This window comes from Peromyscus eremicus, chromosome 15 (assembly GCF_949786415.1).
Source record: "Peromyscus eremicus chromosome 15, PerEre_H2_v1, whole genome shotgun sequence".
Classification (NCBI taxonomy): domain Eukaryota; kingdom Metazoa; phylum Chordata; class Mammalia; order Rodentia; family Cricetidae; genus Peromyscus; species Peromyscus eremicus.
In genome coordinates, this window is record NC_081431.1 from 10200876 (window position 1) to 10218287 (window position 17412).

Sequence of the window (17412 nt, forward strand, 5' to 3'; positions counted from 1 at the left end):
AAAAAGGTACACAAATATTAACTGTTTGTAAATTCTACTCATGTTTGTTATTAGTAACTGCAGCAACAGAAAGAACCAATTAATGATTCCTTAATATAAAAAACTCACTAAAAGTAAAAAACTAAATAAATTCAAGACACATGCGAGACAAGCAACTACTTGAGGCAAGACATCAGCACAACCAAGCAGCAATGTCAAGAATTTACAGAACACAATCACAGAAACCGCAGTGCAGAACGTGCATTCTAATGATTCGCCTTATTATAGTGTCCAAGCATCTGCTTCCAATTAGGGATTAACAATATCAATATGCATGATTCCTGGTTTGATTTTCCAATTAAGAAAGCTTTGGGTTGTTTTTTTTTTTTTCAAGCTGAAAGCATAGCAATTGTAGTTAGCCAACCTTCATTACAATTCAATACAATATGTAATTTTTTTAACTCTTATGTCCTCTCAGCACACAAAGGAACAGCAGAATGGAGTTAGAGAAGTCTCCCTTTGCTTTGCCACAAAGAACAGAGGACATATTTGGCAAACTAGGGATGATGCACTGTCAACAGGTTGATTGAATAAGTAGTTACAGAAATGTGATTGTGCTTCGAAGCTATATAACTCCTCAGATTGTAACATGTACTATGCTAAAAGCTATGTTTGAGGCAATACAAGTATGAAGTGATACCTTCTTACAGAGAGCTCGCAGCTTGAAAGCAGAAAAATGAAATGCAGAGTGTTCATAAGAAATTTAAGGAAAAACTATTACCATTTCCCATAAATCCGAGTTTGTTGCTTCAATAACTGTTCCTTGCTGGGGTGATTAATAGGCTTAGTGCCCTTATCCATTTAAAGAAGGAAAACACTCCATTTTCCTGAAGACTGCAGTGATAACATTGTTCAGAGGCCTGATCTCTGTTACAGGCACACAAGTGAGTTCTATTGCCTACTACTCAAGAGTGAGGCAGAGGATCATGTACCTTTTTGTTAAATGATAACACTGTTCAGAGGCCTGATCTGTTACAGGCACACCAGTGAGTTCTACTGTCTACTACTCAGAGTGAGGCAGAGGTGAGGATCACATACCTTTTTGTTAAATGCCCAGATTTTGTCCCATTCCATGTTCACCACAGACCTTGACGAGCCCTAGAAAAGCAATAAGGATAGTTTAAGAATAAGAAATACCAAGTAGTAGGCTGGCAAGATGGCTCAGTGGGTAAAGGTGTGTGCCACCAAGCCTGATGACCTAAGTTTAGCCCCTGGGGCTGACATGGTAGAAGGAGAAAACAATGTCCTAAAAGGTGTCCTCTGACCTTCATGTGCATGCACACATACATATGCTAAATATAAACTAAAAAATAAACAAATACTAAGAAGAAGACTTTGCTTCAAGTCAAGCATGCTTAGAATAACAAACAGAACAATAAATACTTGCACATTTACTTCCACTGAAATTTCAGCCTTGGTGTGTAGCCGTAACAGCAGTTTCTTTTTCTTTTTTTTTTTTAATTTATTTATTTATTATGTATGCGGAAGAGGGCGCCAGATCTCATTACAGATGGTTGTCAGCCACCATGTGGGTGCTGGGAATTGAACTCAGGACCTCTGGAAGAACACTTGGTGCTCTTAACCTCTGAGCCATCTCTCCAGCCCAACAGCAGTTTCTTGTTGGAAGCCATTGTGTAGGCTGGCCAGAGTTAACAACTGCCCTCCCACTGCATGGAAACACTTTTGTCCCAATCTTTTATTATTATAAAATGTTAACATAAAATGTTAACTTACTCCCTTCAGAAAAGTTTTACTCTTAGGTAGACACAGTGACATGTGCCCCTAAGCCTAGCACTTGGGAGACAGAGGCAAGAAGACCTCTACAGACTTAAGGACAACCCGATTACAGAGCAATTACCAAGCCACCAGGGAGGAGAGGGGGACCATCCTTGATGGCATGGGATTATGTATCTGTAGTCCCAATACTCAGGAAACTAAGGCAGGAAGGTCACCAGAAGTTCAAGGTCACCATGAGCTACAGAGTGAAACCTTATCTCAAAAAGAAAAATCTCACAGTGAACCACAACACACACACACACACACACACACACACACACACACACACACACACACACGGAACAGAACAACAGGGATAACAACAAAAGGTGTATTAATAGGAATGCTTGGAAATCCGGAGGAGCTGGAAAGAAACCTTAACTTGCCTGAGCAGCGATGAACTGCTTCAGCCCCTCCACTGTCATCCCTCTTCTCAGAACTCCTCGTACTGTAGGAAACCGAGGGTCATCCCTGGGAAATACGCACATTGTTAACACACGTTTATATCACTTGACTACAGAGAGAAGATCCCTAACGCATAACAAATTAGATTCAGAACGAAGTGTGGTAGCACAGGCCTGTAATAGCAGCACCTGTAAGGTTGAGGCAGGAGGAATCACACATTTAAGGTTAGCCTGAGGTACATAGTGAGTTCAAGGGCAGCCTTAGCTATAGAAAGGCTATTTCAAATCAAATAACTGATAGTCCCTTGTTAATGCTTGACAGAGTGTGATGGTGCACGCCCTAATTGCAGCACTTGGGAAGCAGAGGCCAGCGATCTCCGTGAGTTCACAGCTAGCCTGGTCTATAAAGCAAGATTTAGGCCAACCAGTGCTATATAGTGATACTCTGTCTCAAATAAAACCAGGCAAAATATAGAATCATGTCAACTGTTTGTGAATATATACACAAGAATATATATGGAAGTTTTGATATTTGGCAAGGATTTGAAAATTTCAGTACAATTATACTTTTAAACAAAGATAATGCCCAAGATGAGCCTGCCTTTTATCAAAATCGGCTGTATAATTGAATTTTCCCAGAATATATCTAATACATAATACATAGTACATAATATATAATCTTAGTCATCATTTTTGTTTTTTACTTTTTAAAAGAGGCTAGCTTTGACTGAACTCAGGATTCTCCTGCCTCTGTTTCTTGAGTGACAGAATTATAGATGTTTGTTCCTGGCCACCATTATGCCGATAGTATAAACTAACACACAAATTCTTCTTAATTCAGGCAAAATAGTTTTCAGATTTAAAACCATGAAAATCCAGATATATGGGCACCATTTATATAAGTACATGACTACAAGGTGATTTCCATTTTTCCACTCACCTTTCTTACAAAAATCCCATGGAAGTGACTCCTACCTACAGAAATTTTCTGACTCTCAGGAACCTCATGTTCTGCAAATAAGGTGAGGGCTAAGCCCTGAGGCTGGGACCACTTCACCCTTGCCTCAAGTCACTTCTGAGTGGAGGCTGTGGGGTGAGGACAGAGTCACAACCACTCTATGTGGTCTGGTGCACGTCTCATTTTCTCACATGGTCTACTGCAGGCAACCCATGTTTACGTCTAAACCAAGGGAGAAAGAGACCCTAAGGCACTGTCGGAAACAGAGATGAATTAGGAATCTTATAGGCCTACAGGTCTATCCACTACACTACTTCCTAGTCAAACCTGACACCTACAAGTAGTTAAAATAAAAAAATCTCTGCTACACCAAAGCCTTACTGCTCTGTCAACTCTAGGTGATATCAGACATACCATCCATCTACTAGTCCTTCATTGACAAACCACGTGAGTTTTCTTTTAGACAGCACTGTGTTGTTGAGGTTTAAGCGACTGTATTCCCAGATGTATGGTTTCCTTATGCCTAAAGCTTCAATAATCCAATAAAACTGCTCATCTCTGTCGTGGTATTCTGTTGTCCTCAAGGCATGAGTAACCCCTTCAATGCTGTCCACTATAGGGCAGGCAAAGTCATATGTTGGATAAACACTAAAGGGAAAAAAAGAGAATGTTCTTTTGAATAAACAGATGATTGTATCTTCCCCATCGTAAACATTAGCAATCATACTCATTTAAAATATAATTCCTTATATACTAAGAGTGGTTTGTTTTGTTTTGTTTTTCCTGGACATGGTGGTTCACACTTGAAATACCAACCTTTGGGAGATGGAAGCAGAAAGATCATTACAGACTCCAGGCCAACCTGGGCTGCATAAAATGCACCATTTAAACACACACACACACACACACACACACACACACACACACACACACACACACACACACCAACCAAGAAAAACAACAAAAACAAAAACGCTAACAATGTTTTGATATACTTTGAGTATTATGAGGTCGAAATAAATATTTTTTAACATTAGTTTTATGTTATGTGTTTTCAGGATTTTACCTGCATGTATATGTCTGTGCACTGTGTAAGTGAGGTGCCTGCTAAGGCCAAAAGGGAGCAGCAGATCCCCTGGAAATGGAGTGAGCTGTCATGGGCTGCTGGGAATCCAAGTCCTCTAGAAGAACTTTCAGTGCTCTTAACCTCTGAGCCATCTCTCCTGCCCCACTCGTTTTATTTTTTGAGACAGAGTCTCACTATATAGCCCTGCTTGACCTAGAAATCACTATACAGTCCAGGCTAGCCTTGGGCTAATGGCAGTCTTCTACCTCCCAAGCACTGGAATAAGTCAGCAAATTTGCAATTTAGTACATAGTTCAGTATTAGTTTGGCAAATTCTACAGTACTTCTGTAACAGCAAATATATACTGTTCAGGGCCAGTCTGAACTACAAAGTGTGACAGACACTGCTTCAAGGAAAAAGGAATGAACTCTGGTAGAAGGAAGGGATGAGGGCAGACAGGCAGGCAATAGAACATTTCATTTAAGATGGAACTTATGTTTTTAACCAGTGCTGGGGACTGAACCCAGGATCTTCTGAACGTGACGTAAGCACTGCACCACTGAACTTCTGCCCAGCTCTATTTCAGCAGGACAGCATTCCCTGCATCAGCTGGTAGGGCCCTTGCCTAGTAGATGTAAGGTCCTAGGTTTATGGCAGCATCATCAAAGAGAAGGGGGAGGGAGCACTTGATTCAGCTCAAGATGTAAATTATACCAGGCAGGGTAATGCAAATCTATACTCCCAATACCTGAGATGAGGCAGGAGGATCATGAGTTCAAGGTCAGACTAAGCTATATGAGTCCTTGTCTCAACTCCCCCTGCAAAAAGAACAAAAAACAAAAAACAAAACAAAACAAAAACTAACCAGCTGTCAGTCACATCTGCCAATCTGCAGAAGGTACAGTGGTTTCATATGCAGTGGCTTTCTTCAGAGCGTAAAAAAAACAAAAGAAAGATGGCTCATGATTATAATCCCAACACTCAGGGCTGAGGCAGGAGAATCACTGTGAGTTCAAGGCCAGCTTACATTACAAAAATAAGACCCTTTCTCAAACAAAACAAAACAAAACAAACAAAAAAACCCAATGCACAAAGAGAAAATCTTCATTGGCTACACTTCAGTGCACTGCAGACAAGAGGCTAATGCCCAGTGTTTACAAAGAACTGCAGAAATTAAATACGAAGGAAATAAACTCGCCAATCAAGAAATAAGTAAATGAACTGAATAGTTTTATAAAACACGTCAATAACTACTTTTAAAAGTGTTCAATATTCCTACCACAGGGGAAATGCAAATTAAGACTACTTTGGGATACCACCTTATCCCAAACAAAATGACTAGCATCATGAAATCTGACAACCATGTTGGAGAGGACGTAGAGAGGAAGGAACCCTTACTCATTGCTGGTGGGAGTGCAAATTTATACAGCCATTGTGGAAATCAGTTTGGAGATTTCTCAAAAAATTAAAAATAGGACTACCATATGACCCGGCTATTCCACTCCTGGGCACATACTCATTTACACATGTATGTATACCCCCATGCTTACTGCTACTTTACTCACTCTATCAAATAATTGGAATTAACCTAGCTGTCCATCAACTCCATTAACAGATGAATGAATAGTATGAATTTAGTGTATAAACAAAAAATGAAATACTATTCAGCTCTAAAGAAAAGATATAATAAAAAAAATTGCAGGATAAGGGACTGACTTAGAATGTATTACATATTCCCTCTCATATGAAGAACTTGAATACTAGTAATAATACATGTATATGTGTAAACAAATGTACACATGGGAACATGTGGAAAAGAGAACAAGAATGAGTTTCTAATAGGAGATGAGGAAGGACTGAATGCAGGTAACGGACACAAGTTATAAAAAGGATATAAAGCTAATTGTTTTCCTAGTTCTAACCCTATCATGGATCTTTCATTTTTGGTGGTGGACAGGTACATAAAAATATATTTAATAGTGAAAGTATAAAGTTCAGTGTGAAGCTTCACAACTTCAGAATGGCTATTCTAACTATAGAGGTGCATTAAGTTGTACAGAATTTAGGTGTGGTTCAAGTTTTTTTTATAATAAAAGTTTATTAAAATAAAAAGAAAGAGCATATATTTTACAGAACAAAGATAGACTTTTAAAGGGTATCCTATGTAAAGAAAAAGACTGTAAAATTGGAGATGTTAGTTAGTGACAGGACACTTGCCTGACCAGCATGAGGCCTTAGAACCAGGAACTTTAAAACAAAAGAAAACAAAATGTGATCATCTGTAAACCCCCCAAGGAAAAATAATTGAAACTTTAAAACACACATGCTCTTTTCTTGGTTTGTTTATATTCCTGGAAATTTCTGTACTATCATTACTGTGTCAATTTATACTCAGAAGAGACACATCATTCTCTGAAGATATACCTACACACTTCATCAAGACAGACAGGAAAACCACAAACATCACAAAGTGTCGAGGACTTTCCTAGACCAAAATGTTCTTAGAGAGCTGAGAAGGCCATCCCTGCAAGGCTGCACTGCATGCCTCCAGAAAAGGTCACTCAGCCACTCACCTACGCAGGGCAAAGGTGCTGGCCCCGACTGCTCTGCACCACTCCTCTCCATGTCGACCAGGAGCAAAGCCAAGCCAGGCCACCCGACAGGGCAAAGCATTGAACTTACTTGTATTTACTCCCGGTTCTTGGGTGGGGCTGGATTTTGCATCTGTAAAGGGTTGGGTCCCTCATACACCCATTGTTACTACTCATGTCAATTTTTGCTCGTAGGCAACAGGACTGACCAAACGGGCTTCCTTTTTTCATTTCTTCCCACATTTGTAGATTCTTCTCAACAGCTGTAATATAACAAGTGTATTCTTATTGATCTGACTGTTACAAGGGTTTGTTTTTGTTTTTACTGCACACACATTCCATTGGTTTAGAAATACTGTAACATTAACAGCTGGGTGCGGTAGAACATGGTGGTGGTATCCCCAGCACTCAGGAGGCTGAGGTAGGAGGAAGGAACATGAAGACCAGGTAGGGCTACTCAGTGAAACTCTATTTCAGAAACAAACAGACCAACAACAAACTTCAACACCTTCAGGAAACAGACTCTACGAATGTTGCAGAAAAGATAAAGGCAATAAATTTCACTAATACAGCAGAAGAGGAAGCCTTCCTTCTCACCCGCTATGCCCCATTTCCCATCAAGGCACAACTAACTGGTCAGCCCTTCTCCAACTTGCAAGTCTGACACTGTGTCTTTAAGTAGAAACACTCTTTTCCTTTGCTGCATCTTAGCAAGGGGACAGATGGCCTGGCCTTCAGGCTCCTTCAAAGTCCCTTTAGGCTCCCCAGTGTGGCACAGGAAATGCTTGGCTCCATGAAAATGAACGATCACAGGAAACAGATAGTGGTACAAGACATAAAGGGATTTAGCTGCAAAAAGGACTCTATACACTAAGTGGCTCCAGCTCTACCTGCTTCAGAATATCAAAAGCTTGTTCCATCAGGATAAGAAAGAATTGCTAAAGAGTACCTTCCTGTGGAAACTTCTAAAGCTATAACACGGTTCACTTACAATCAAAATAAATACATATAATTCTCAAAATCCAGTTAACTCCCTTTGAAATTGCAGTTAAAAAAAAGTTTGCTGTAACAACTAAAATTTACTATGCTTCCCAAATGAGATGGTTTAGATTTAAATACAGTGTGGAAGTTCCAGCAACATATTGCAGTGAATAAAATTACCTTGATTTGTGCCAGGGGGGGTGGTGGTGGTGCACACCACTTTAATCCCACCAATCAGGAGGCAGAGGCAGGCAATTTCTGAGTTTGAGGCCAGCCTAGTCTACAGAGCAAGTTCCAGGACAGTCAGAGCTACGCAGAGAAACCCTGTCTTGAAAAAACAAACACACACAAAAAACTAAAAACCAAAACAAAAGTTTGATTTGTAAGCTCAGGGACAAGTCACAAATAAGAAAGGTAAGGTAGTCTCTTAGACCGAAGATAGTGATCTACATACTCTATATAACCTGTCATCCCAGCACAGAAAAGCTGAGGCAGGACAGCAAGTTCAACATCAGACTGGGCTATATGGTAGCCTTTCTATTTGGTTATGACTGTTGGAATGTGAAATGTCTCCCATGGGCTCCTTGTGTGAACACCTGATCCCCAGCTTCTGGCACAGTTTGGGGAGGTTATGGAACTTTTGGTACAAGATTAGGGTTTTATCTTTGAGTGTAATAGTTCAGCATCAATTCTGATCCCACTCGATGCTACCCAAGTCACTAGCACATAAATAAGCCATACTGTAAGCTCCCAGCAACAATGACAGAGTGCTGCTCTCTAACAGCTGACCATACCCTCTTAAGCTTCTGGCTGCTTAACCTCATGGCCCTAAGCTGCTTCTGTCAGATATGATCACAACAGTGTAAAAATAATTAAAAGAAGCACGTGATTCTGCACCAATACAGATGATAATGAACTTACATCATATGGACCACACACATACCTACATGCTGTGGTGCTCGAAGCATTACCAAACATTTTAGGACTAATGGGCATTTAAATTAAAGTAACTATAATGTTACAGAAAAAAAACCCTCCAACTGAAATAAATGCAAAAGACTGCATACAGAAATGAGGTGTGAGAGTGAGGACTCTGCACACAGTTCTAATGCAGACAAGGTTGTAGGAAGCTAGGCCAGGAACTGGGAGTAAGCTCAGTGGCCTAGCAAGTACAGGCCCTAGATTAGACTCCCCAGGCCAAAAAAGCAGGAGAAATGCAAGCATGGCACAAGGACACATCGGATAATCCCAACACTAGGAGGCCAAGGCACGAGGATCTCACATTTGAACCCAACCTAGGCTACACACACACACACACACACACACACACACACACACACACACACACACACACACACGGAAAGACTGCATCAGACAAACACAGAAGGGCAGAAGAATTAGAGAAAAAAATAGCCTTAAATGGTCTTAAGGAACATCTTTCATTTAAAAAAGAAATAAAAGATATCAATTAAAAGCTGACACCAACTGAGCCTTACAGTTTTGCCTGTGTTTGGACTCTGCCCTCTGCTCCCGTTCCACTTTCATCTGTTCTGCAGGAGTGTCATCCACATAAGCCTTCCCTTCTTGAATTAATTTCTCTGCATATTTCATTATAGTTTCAAAATGATCTGAAGTATAAGTAAACTGATCTGGTTGAATATGCAGCATCGCGACATCTTCCAAGATAACCTGCAGGAGGAATCAAAGTAACCATCAGTGTATCTGTCATTTTCTCACACATTTTCAACCCACTATTTTTATTTTGGGCAAATATAATAAAACATTATCTGTCTTAAATAGCCTGAAAATGATTGTGGATGATGCACGATGTCAGGTCAAAAAAGAAGAAAGCTAATCAGTGCACTGGCTTCCAGATTTCCAGCTGCAAAAGCGGATCTCAAGTTGGAGCTCTGTTACTGAGAGCTGGAACTGTGTGACTCTGCGCCACTGGTCCCTCAGTGCACACATCACAAGTCCTTCAGAACAAAGATGCCACGAGGCTAGAAAACCACACCTTACAATACCTGTGCAGTTTTAATTTCATTCATAAACTTAAGACTGTGACATAAGAAGAAACCTGCTTCCAGTTAAATTGGTATTCAAAGGAAAATGCAGTATTCAAGTAAACTCTACGACAACCGGAGAAAGAGAAAATTAACTCCGGTTTTTTGGTATGGGAGCACAGTTGTTTTTGGCTTAGGTCTCAGGCATGAAACAGACAGATGAGGGAAAAGGCAGCTATGAGACCAAGTTTATTCACATACCATGAAGGTATCAGATCACACTCTAATTTCCATCAACTTTTCTGAGAAAAAGGTCATCACTACACTTTAAATTACCTTCTCAAAATCTTCCTTTTCCTTTTCAGGATTTGTGTCATCAAATCTCATGATCAGTTTCCCTTTAAAGTTAACCTGGTAGTGCTGGTTCAGAAGAGCAGCTTTTGCATGCCCAATGTGTAAGTAACTAAAACAAAAACATTTCACAGAGAAACTCATTAACATGCTTCAACTAGATTCTTACCCTTAACCTCTTCGAGGAGGTAAGAACTAAACAAAACGTCCGATACAATAGTCCCCAGTCATTTTACTTTCCACCAACAGGTGCTGTAACAGAAAATGTGACTGACAAACAACAGACTTGACCGTGGGCAGTGTAACCAAAAGGTACAACTCCTTACGTAGTAAACTCTTAGAGGGGAGGTATACAACTATAACAACCCTAAGAACAATCTTTTCTTTCCTCCAAGAGGCATGGTCATTTACAGGAAAGGTTCTGAAACCATTATTGGCACAGCCCAGGAGCCCACCTCTCTGCTTTGCGGCTGCTGGGAACAAACCCTCACACTCAGAGAGAAGCGCCCAAGACAGTCGTCAGTCAGTCACGGTGATGGCTAAGTCGGAGAACACGAAAATTACTGCGACAGCGAAAAAGCAGTGAGTTTTGATTACTGTCCTTTGTTTTGGTTTTCTCAGGTGCCAATGAAAATATTTTAACTAAATGATCTCAAAGGTCCAATCTAGCACCAAACTCTACAAACCAGAATCTAGGAACATACTGTTTGTTCCTATGGGCATCTGACAATGAGAAAAAAAAAAAATCACCGCTGACAGTACTGCATAGCAATGGCCTCCTCCATCAATGCAGCAGAGAGGCACTGGCGGCAGACAGGAGGATCACATGTTCCAGGACAGCCTGGACTACATAACCCTGACCTAAGGATCTGAGCTCTTACTGCTAAAGAGATTGTCAACTAGGAAGAAAACAAGGCATAAGGCAAGGCTAAACACTTACAAAGCAAGTTTAAATAGCTCTCACAGATGTTTATTAGTTTCTGTGGTAGCTACAGTAAGTAATGTTTTATGATAGTTACCTAGTTTGAAAGCACATCTTTGATCTCAACTAATATACCAATACGGGAGGAGAAAACACAAACCCTTATTTATGACACTGCACTATTTTTTAAATTGAAAACAAGCAAACAAACAAACAAAACCTTTCTGTGGTGCTAGATATTGAACCCAGTGCTTTGCCAATGTCAAAGAGGCATTCTCACTCAACTGTATGCCCAGATCTAAGTCAAGCAGTTTTCTTTAGACATTCACTCACACAGCATTTAGATTGGTGATTCAACTTTCTATATAAACCAGAGAACTGTTTGGGTATCTTGGGCGATATCACAGAAAATAAAAAATTTATGTATCAGCAAAAAACAAAGGGAACCCCCAAATATATAGTTAAGTGAGTAACATTAAGAAAAACTGAATGCAACATATATAACTTTCTATCCTATTTTTGCAACTTTCTATAAATCTAAAATTACTATAAAAATAAACTTGTGCCTGGCGGTGGTGGCGCACACCTTTAACACAGCACTCAGGAGGCAGAGCCAGGCGGATCTCTGTGAGTTCGAGGCCAGCCTGGTCTACAGGGCTAAATTCAGGACAGGCACCAAAACTACACAGAGAAACCCTGTCTCGAAAAAAAATCAAAACAAACTTGTTTAAAATAGAGGGCTATTTTTGTCTGGGCTAGAGAGATGGCTCAGTGGTTAAGAGCACTTGGCTAATCTTCCAGAGGATCCAAGTTTGTTTCCAGCACCCACAAGGTGGCTTACAACTGTCTGTAACTCCAGTTCCAAGGGATCTGACACTCTCTTCTAGCATCCACAGGCACCAGAGGAATACATGTGGTGCACAGATATACATGCAAGAAAAGCACCCATACACATAAAATAAATAATCTAAAAAATAAAATAAGCTAGGCATAGTGGTGCACACCTTTAATCCCAGTGCTTGGGAGGCAGAGACGGGCGGATCTGAGTTTGAGGCCAGCATGGTCTACAAGTGAGTTCCAAGGTAGCCAAGGCTGCACAGAGAAACTGAGACACTGTGAAAATGTCATGAGTGTGCTGCATTCAGGAACACTGCTATAACCATTGTCAAGAAGAGAAATATTGGGCTGGAGAGATGGATCATTGGTAAAGAAAGGCACCTGCTACCAAGCCTGACAACCTCGGTCCAATTTCCGGGCCTCCATGGTGGAGGACAATGGACTCCGAAGCTGTCAACTGACCTCCACATGTGGCATATGTGTGCCTATACACATACACATATGACACATATGCAAATAAATGTAATGTTTTAATTTTTTCACCCACAATCACTGATTACCTATTATTAGTTAATGTGCTTAGCTTTATTCACAACATTTGAGGATAGACAGGAAAAAACTCTTATGCTTTAAAGACATGTCTGACTTGGAAAACATGTATACAGTCCTAAGAATACAAATCTCAAGAAACAACCAAGACTCTTAAAATAGTCCTAAGGTTAACATTCTCAAGAGAAAACTGACATCAAGTCAGCTCTAAAAACAGATTTACAATACATACTTGGCAGTGATCCACATTACATTCTGCCATCCCTCCCTCCCTCCCTCCCTCCCTCCCTCCCTCCCTCCCTCTCTCTCTCTCTCTCATACACACACGCACGCATGCACGCACGCACGCGCACGCACACGCACACACACACGGAGTGGGTGTATAATTTTTAGTTACTAGAACTCTAGAAACAGATGGCAGAGATTTAAGTCTGGCACATTACTAACACACAGTGTGAGTCAGTTTCTGAAATCACGTATAAAAGAGTAACAGTGCCTTTGCTCAAAGAGTTGCAGATTTATGGGCTACTGTATGTGAAACATCTGGTAGTGTCTGCATGTAATAGGTACACATAAGTGTGATGACACACACCTGAAATGCCAACACTTGGAGGCTGAAGCAGGAGAAATGCTGAGTTCAACACTAGCCTTGTCTACATAGTAAATGCCAACTCAGCCAGAGCACACATAGTAAAACCCTCTCTCAAGACACCAGAAAAGGGCTAGAAGTGTAGCTCAGTTGGTAGAGTGCCTGCCTAGCGTGCATGAAGCCCTGAGTTCAATTCCAGCATTGCTCAAAATGAGTATAGTGGCACATGCACATAAACCCATCACTCTAGAGAATCAGGAATTTGAGGTCACCCTCAGCAACATAGTTAAGTTCAAAAGCAGTCTGAGGGTGGCCTGGGGTACATGAAATTCTGTCTCAAAAATAAAGTAAAAGATCAGAAAACAAACAAAAGGCAAGGAGGCAAAGTCAAGCCTTCTGGTTTTCATGCACACACAAAAAGAAATCAAACAGTTTATTGCACAGCATGTGGGGATGCGATCAAAAGTAAGAATGCTAAGCAAGGCCGGGCGGTGGTGGCGCACGCCTTTAATCCCAGCACTCGGGAGGCAGAGCCAGGTGGATCTCTGTGAGTTCGAGGCCAGCCTGGGCTACCAAGTGAGTTCCAGGAAAAAGGCGCAAAGCTGCACAGAGAAACCCTGTCTCGGAAAAAAAAAAAAAAAAAAAAAAAGAATGCTAAGCAAGACTGGCTGCTGGGTTATACTCCAATTCCTGCACTGTATTAGAGCATGGCCTCTGAAGTTATATCATTATAAACACTCAAATAAGAGAAACTCACCATTTTAATAAATGACAATGGTGGGGAAAAAAAAGATAAACGGCATAGCTACAAATATTATTTTAAAAGTACCTTTTACCAAGCCATTAAGGTCGGTATTCAAAAGGACAACTGTGACTTTTCACAGTGCACAGTAACAAAATATCAGGGATCAAAATGTACACGGAAAAACCATGTAAGGTGTTATATGTGACAAATTTCACTTTGTCAAGTATCAATCAATCATTCATTGATCAAGTCTGTACATTTTTTAATTAATATTTCTCTTTGATTTCTTTCATTTTAAAAAAAAATAATAATTTTAGGAGCTGGAGATGGCTCAGTGGTTAAGATACTTGCTGCTCTTGCAGAGGACCCAAGTTCAATTTCTGGTACCCTCAATGCCTTGGGCACCTGCGTGCACAAGGTGAACACACAGATGTGTATGTGCACAAGTATGTGTATGTCTATGTATCTGGTACCTGCAGAGCCAGATGAGGACATTAGAGCTCTCCTGGAACTGGAGTTCCAGTCAGTTGTGAGCTGCCACGCAGGTGCTGGGAAGAGAACCGGAGTCCTCTAGCAAAGCCGTCAATGCTCTTAACCACAGAGCCATCTCTGTAGGCCCTTTCTTTTTCTTCTACCTAGCACTCAGTTCAAAATCTGAATTGACAAACTTAGAAAAGTCAAAATAAAATGTGGAATTCTGCCTGGGGTGGAGGCACATACCTGTAATCCCAGCACTCAGAAGTAAGATTAGGAGTTCAAAGCCAGCTTTGCTACATAATGGGTTCAAGGTGAATTTTGGCTACATCAGACTTGGTCTCACTATCATCCCACCATCCCAAAATGTAGAATTTCAAACTGCTATTAATGACAAATAAAGAACTATTAAACAGAAAACAGAAAGAAGACATGTGATCTGCCAGTAAGGCAAGATTCAACTACAAAATGCAAGGTCTGAATTAAATTCAGGAAGCACAAATATCTTACTTACAAAATGATGTGTGATGCTGTGCTAAGGCTAAACTCCTGAGGGAGGCTGCTATGGGGAGACTCACCTCTGTATTAGTACCTTTGGGAGGATTCTATCATCACCAGCCTGACTAGGGAGCTTCAGAGAGAACAGAATGACAGAGAAGACTCTACTCAGCCTGACGGAATGTAGGGTGGGACCTGTGGGCGCTTATGAGTGAGTCAAATACTATTTTCTGTGTGTGTCAAGAGTTAATAGGTTTGGGAAATCTGTATGTAAATTTATGGAAAGAACTAAGTAGGTTTTCCAAAATCTCCCTACCTTTATTTTAGAAAAATAAATGTTACTGTAGCATATACTACAAATAGAAAGGACTGAGTAAGTATAAATACAAATCCTTACTGAAAAAAGGCTGCAAAAGTCTCAAAATACAAGCAAAACCTAAGCATATGGACACTTTTTTATACTTAAAATTTTCTATCTATGAGTTTTTAAAGTTCTAAAATAAAATTTAGATGTTGTCTCTCCTACTGCCATAATGAACTAAAACTACAAATTAACAAAGCTGTAAATAATTAAACTACAAATCAACACAAGTTGTAAATAATTAAACTGAGGCTTTTTGGATTTACTCCCCCTAAACCATATCCTCTGGATGAGCACAGCAACGTAAGTCTTTGGAGGGCAGAGCTTCTCCACTAAGCATCTCTGCATGCGAGCAGGCGGCGGCTCCTTACCCGCTGGCCTCTGGAGGGAATCTGACCGTCACCTTCCCCATCTCTGCACCTGGAAGCTCAACGAATTTGCCAACATCTTGTTTTCTGTCTGGTGCCTAAAAATCAAAACAGCAGACACTTACATGGCTAAATGTTTAGGGATACATTCACTTACAAACCCTGGTCATAAGCACAATGATGACTGGACCATCCGTCCACTATAAAGACTCGAACTCTAGAGCAGAACATGAATAACCAAACACTGGTTAGCAGAGACATTGAAAAGGTGGGAAGACATCCTCTGCAGATTCACAGAGAGGCTCTTCAAAACCTGGATTCAACTCAGTGTCTCAAAATCAGTGAAGATTGAAGATGAAGGAGGAAGTACAGCTGTAAACCAGGTGATTGTGGCATCTCTTAATAGCTGGCCAAATCCCCAGCACCACAAAATGATAAAATATGATTTTCATTATATGGAAGAACATAATCTTATAGACATAAAGTTTAGGGCTTTATGGAGTTGAACAGTTAAAGGTATACAAACACTTAACAAAAACAGAATTTAAGATCTTTTTTTTAATAGAAATAACCTTTTTTGATTTTTTTTTTAAAGATTTATTTATTATGTATACAGAAGAGGGTGCCAGATCTCATTACAGATGGTTGTGAGCCACCATGTGGGTGCTGGGAATTGAACTCAGGACCTCTGGAAAAGCAGTCGGTGCTCTTAACCTCTGAGCCATCTCTCCAGCCCTGATTTTTTTTTTTAAGCAGTGCCATGGATCCAACACCAGGCCCTGACTATGCCAGGCAAATACCCTGCCACTGAGCTATACTCCAATCCCCAGAAAATAAGCTTTCTGTGAGAATAATAATCTTTTCAGATATAGTCTCAGTTAGACTGAAACATGAGCATAAAAATTTTTTTTAGAGACCATGAGATGTCTCAGCAGGTAAAAGCACCTGCCACCAGCTTGAAGTTAGGTGGTGAGTCCCTGGGACCCACAGGTGGGAGGGACCTGACCTCAACAAGCACACCATAGCTCATGTGCACCTACAAACACAAATAAATAAAATGAATACAAACAAAATGCAAAGACTTACCACTCTAGCTTTGTGTTCTGAAACATCCCACTTGGTACCGACAGAGCGGAAGGCCTGCTGGGCTTCAAGAAAGCCGAACCAGCGTTTAACATGGACCAGAGTCTTGTTCTGCTCCAACTGTTCCTGCCATGCAGCATTTCCTATTGGTAAACACAATTTTTTAAATCTTTACTAAATTGGCAAATTCTAAAGCAAAGTTCCCATCCCAGTTAAACTACGAGAATGAGATTAGCTTACAGCTGTGCTTCTACAGTGGAACCCTAAGTTTAGTATATCTTGTAGAGTCACGAAGTACATACTTTTTAGATCAAGGCTAGGTGTGGAGGTGCGCTCCTACCATCCCAGCACTCAGGAGGCTGAGACAGAAGGGTGGGTCACAAGCCAAGAGCTGGAGCTACCTAGTTCTACCTCAGAAGAGAACCAACGCTAAAACACTTCACAGCTCAGTTCACTCAGCTTCTCTAAGACTGGCTCCTGTCCTCCTCCCACCCCACACCCAGTGTAAGGCCAGTGCTTCAATCCACAGTGGGTCAGCTGGGCAAACAATCCGAGCAAGCCAACCGAGGAGCAGTTAACTACTGCAGCATCAGTGCACGAGCGGGTCATCAAGCCCACTTCCTCCCCACTCTGTAACGTCTGATAGGATACAGAGCCACTGGTCAGCCCATTTCAACTACACAACCACGATGCTGTTCAGAGTAAGCCATAAATTCCTAATTCTGTCAGCCAATTCATACACCTTAAGTTTGTAATAGGTCTAAAGCGTCCATTAAAACAGGCAATCTAGCCGGGTGGTGGTGGCACACGCCTTTA

At 40.8% G+C, this 17412-nt stretch overlaps 1 protein-coding gene across 2 annotated transcripts in view; it reads right to left on the reverse strand.

The window, feature by feature from the left end:
• Eprs1 (glutamyl-prolyl-tRNA synthetase 1) overlaps positions 1-17412 on the reverse strand; it is a 71437-nt gene that overhangs the window by 43022 nt on the left and 11003 nt on the right. For both annotated transcript variants that reach the window (XM_059280160.1, XM_059280162.1), the window contains exons 5-12: positions 16600-16739; positions 15517-15611; positions 10156-10282; positions 9313-9505; positions 6927-7098; positions 3592-3825; positions 2202-2286; positions 1078-1137 (exon numbers count right to left, since the gene is read on the reverse strand). In XM_059280160.1, coding sequence (XP_059136143.1) covers positions 1078-1137; positions 2202-2286; positions 3592-3825; positions 6927-7098; positions 9313-9505; positions 10156-10282; positions 15517-15611; positions 16600-16739 — 1106 coding nt within the window. The remainder of the gene's footprint in view (positions 1-1077; positions 1138-2201; positions 2287-3591; positions 3826-6926; positions 7099-9312; positions 9506-10155; positions 10283-15516; positions 15612-16599; positions 16740-17412) is intronic.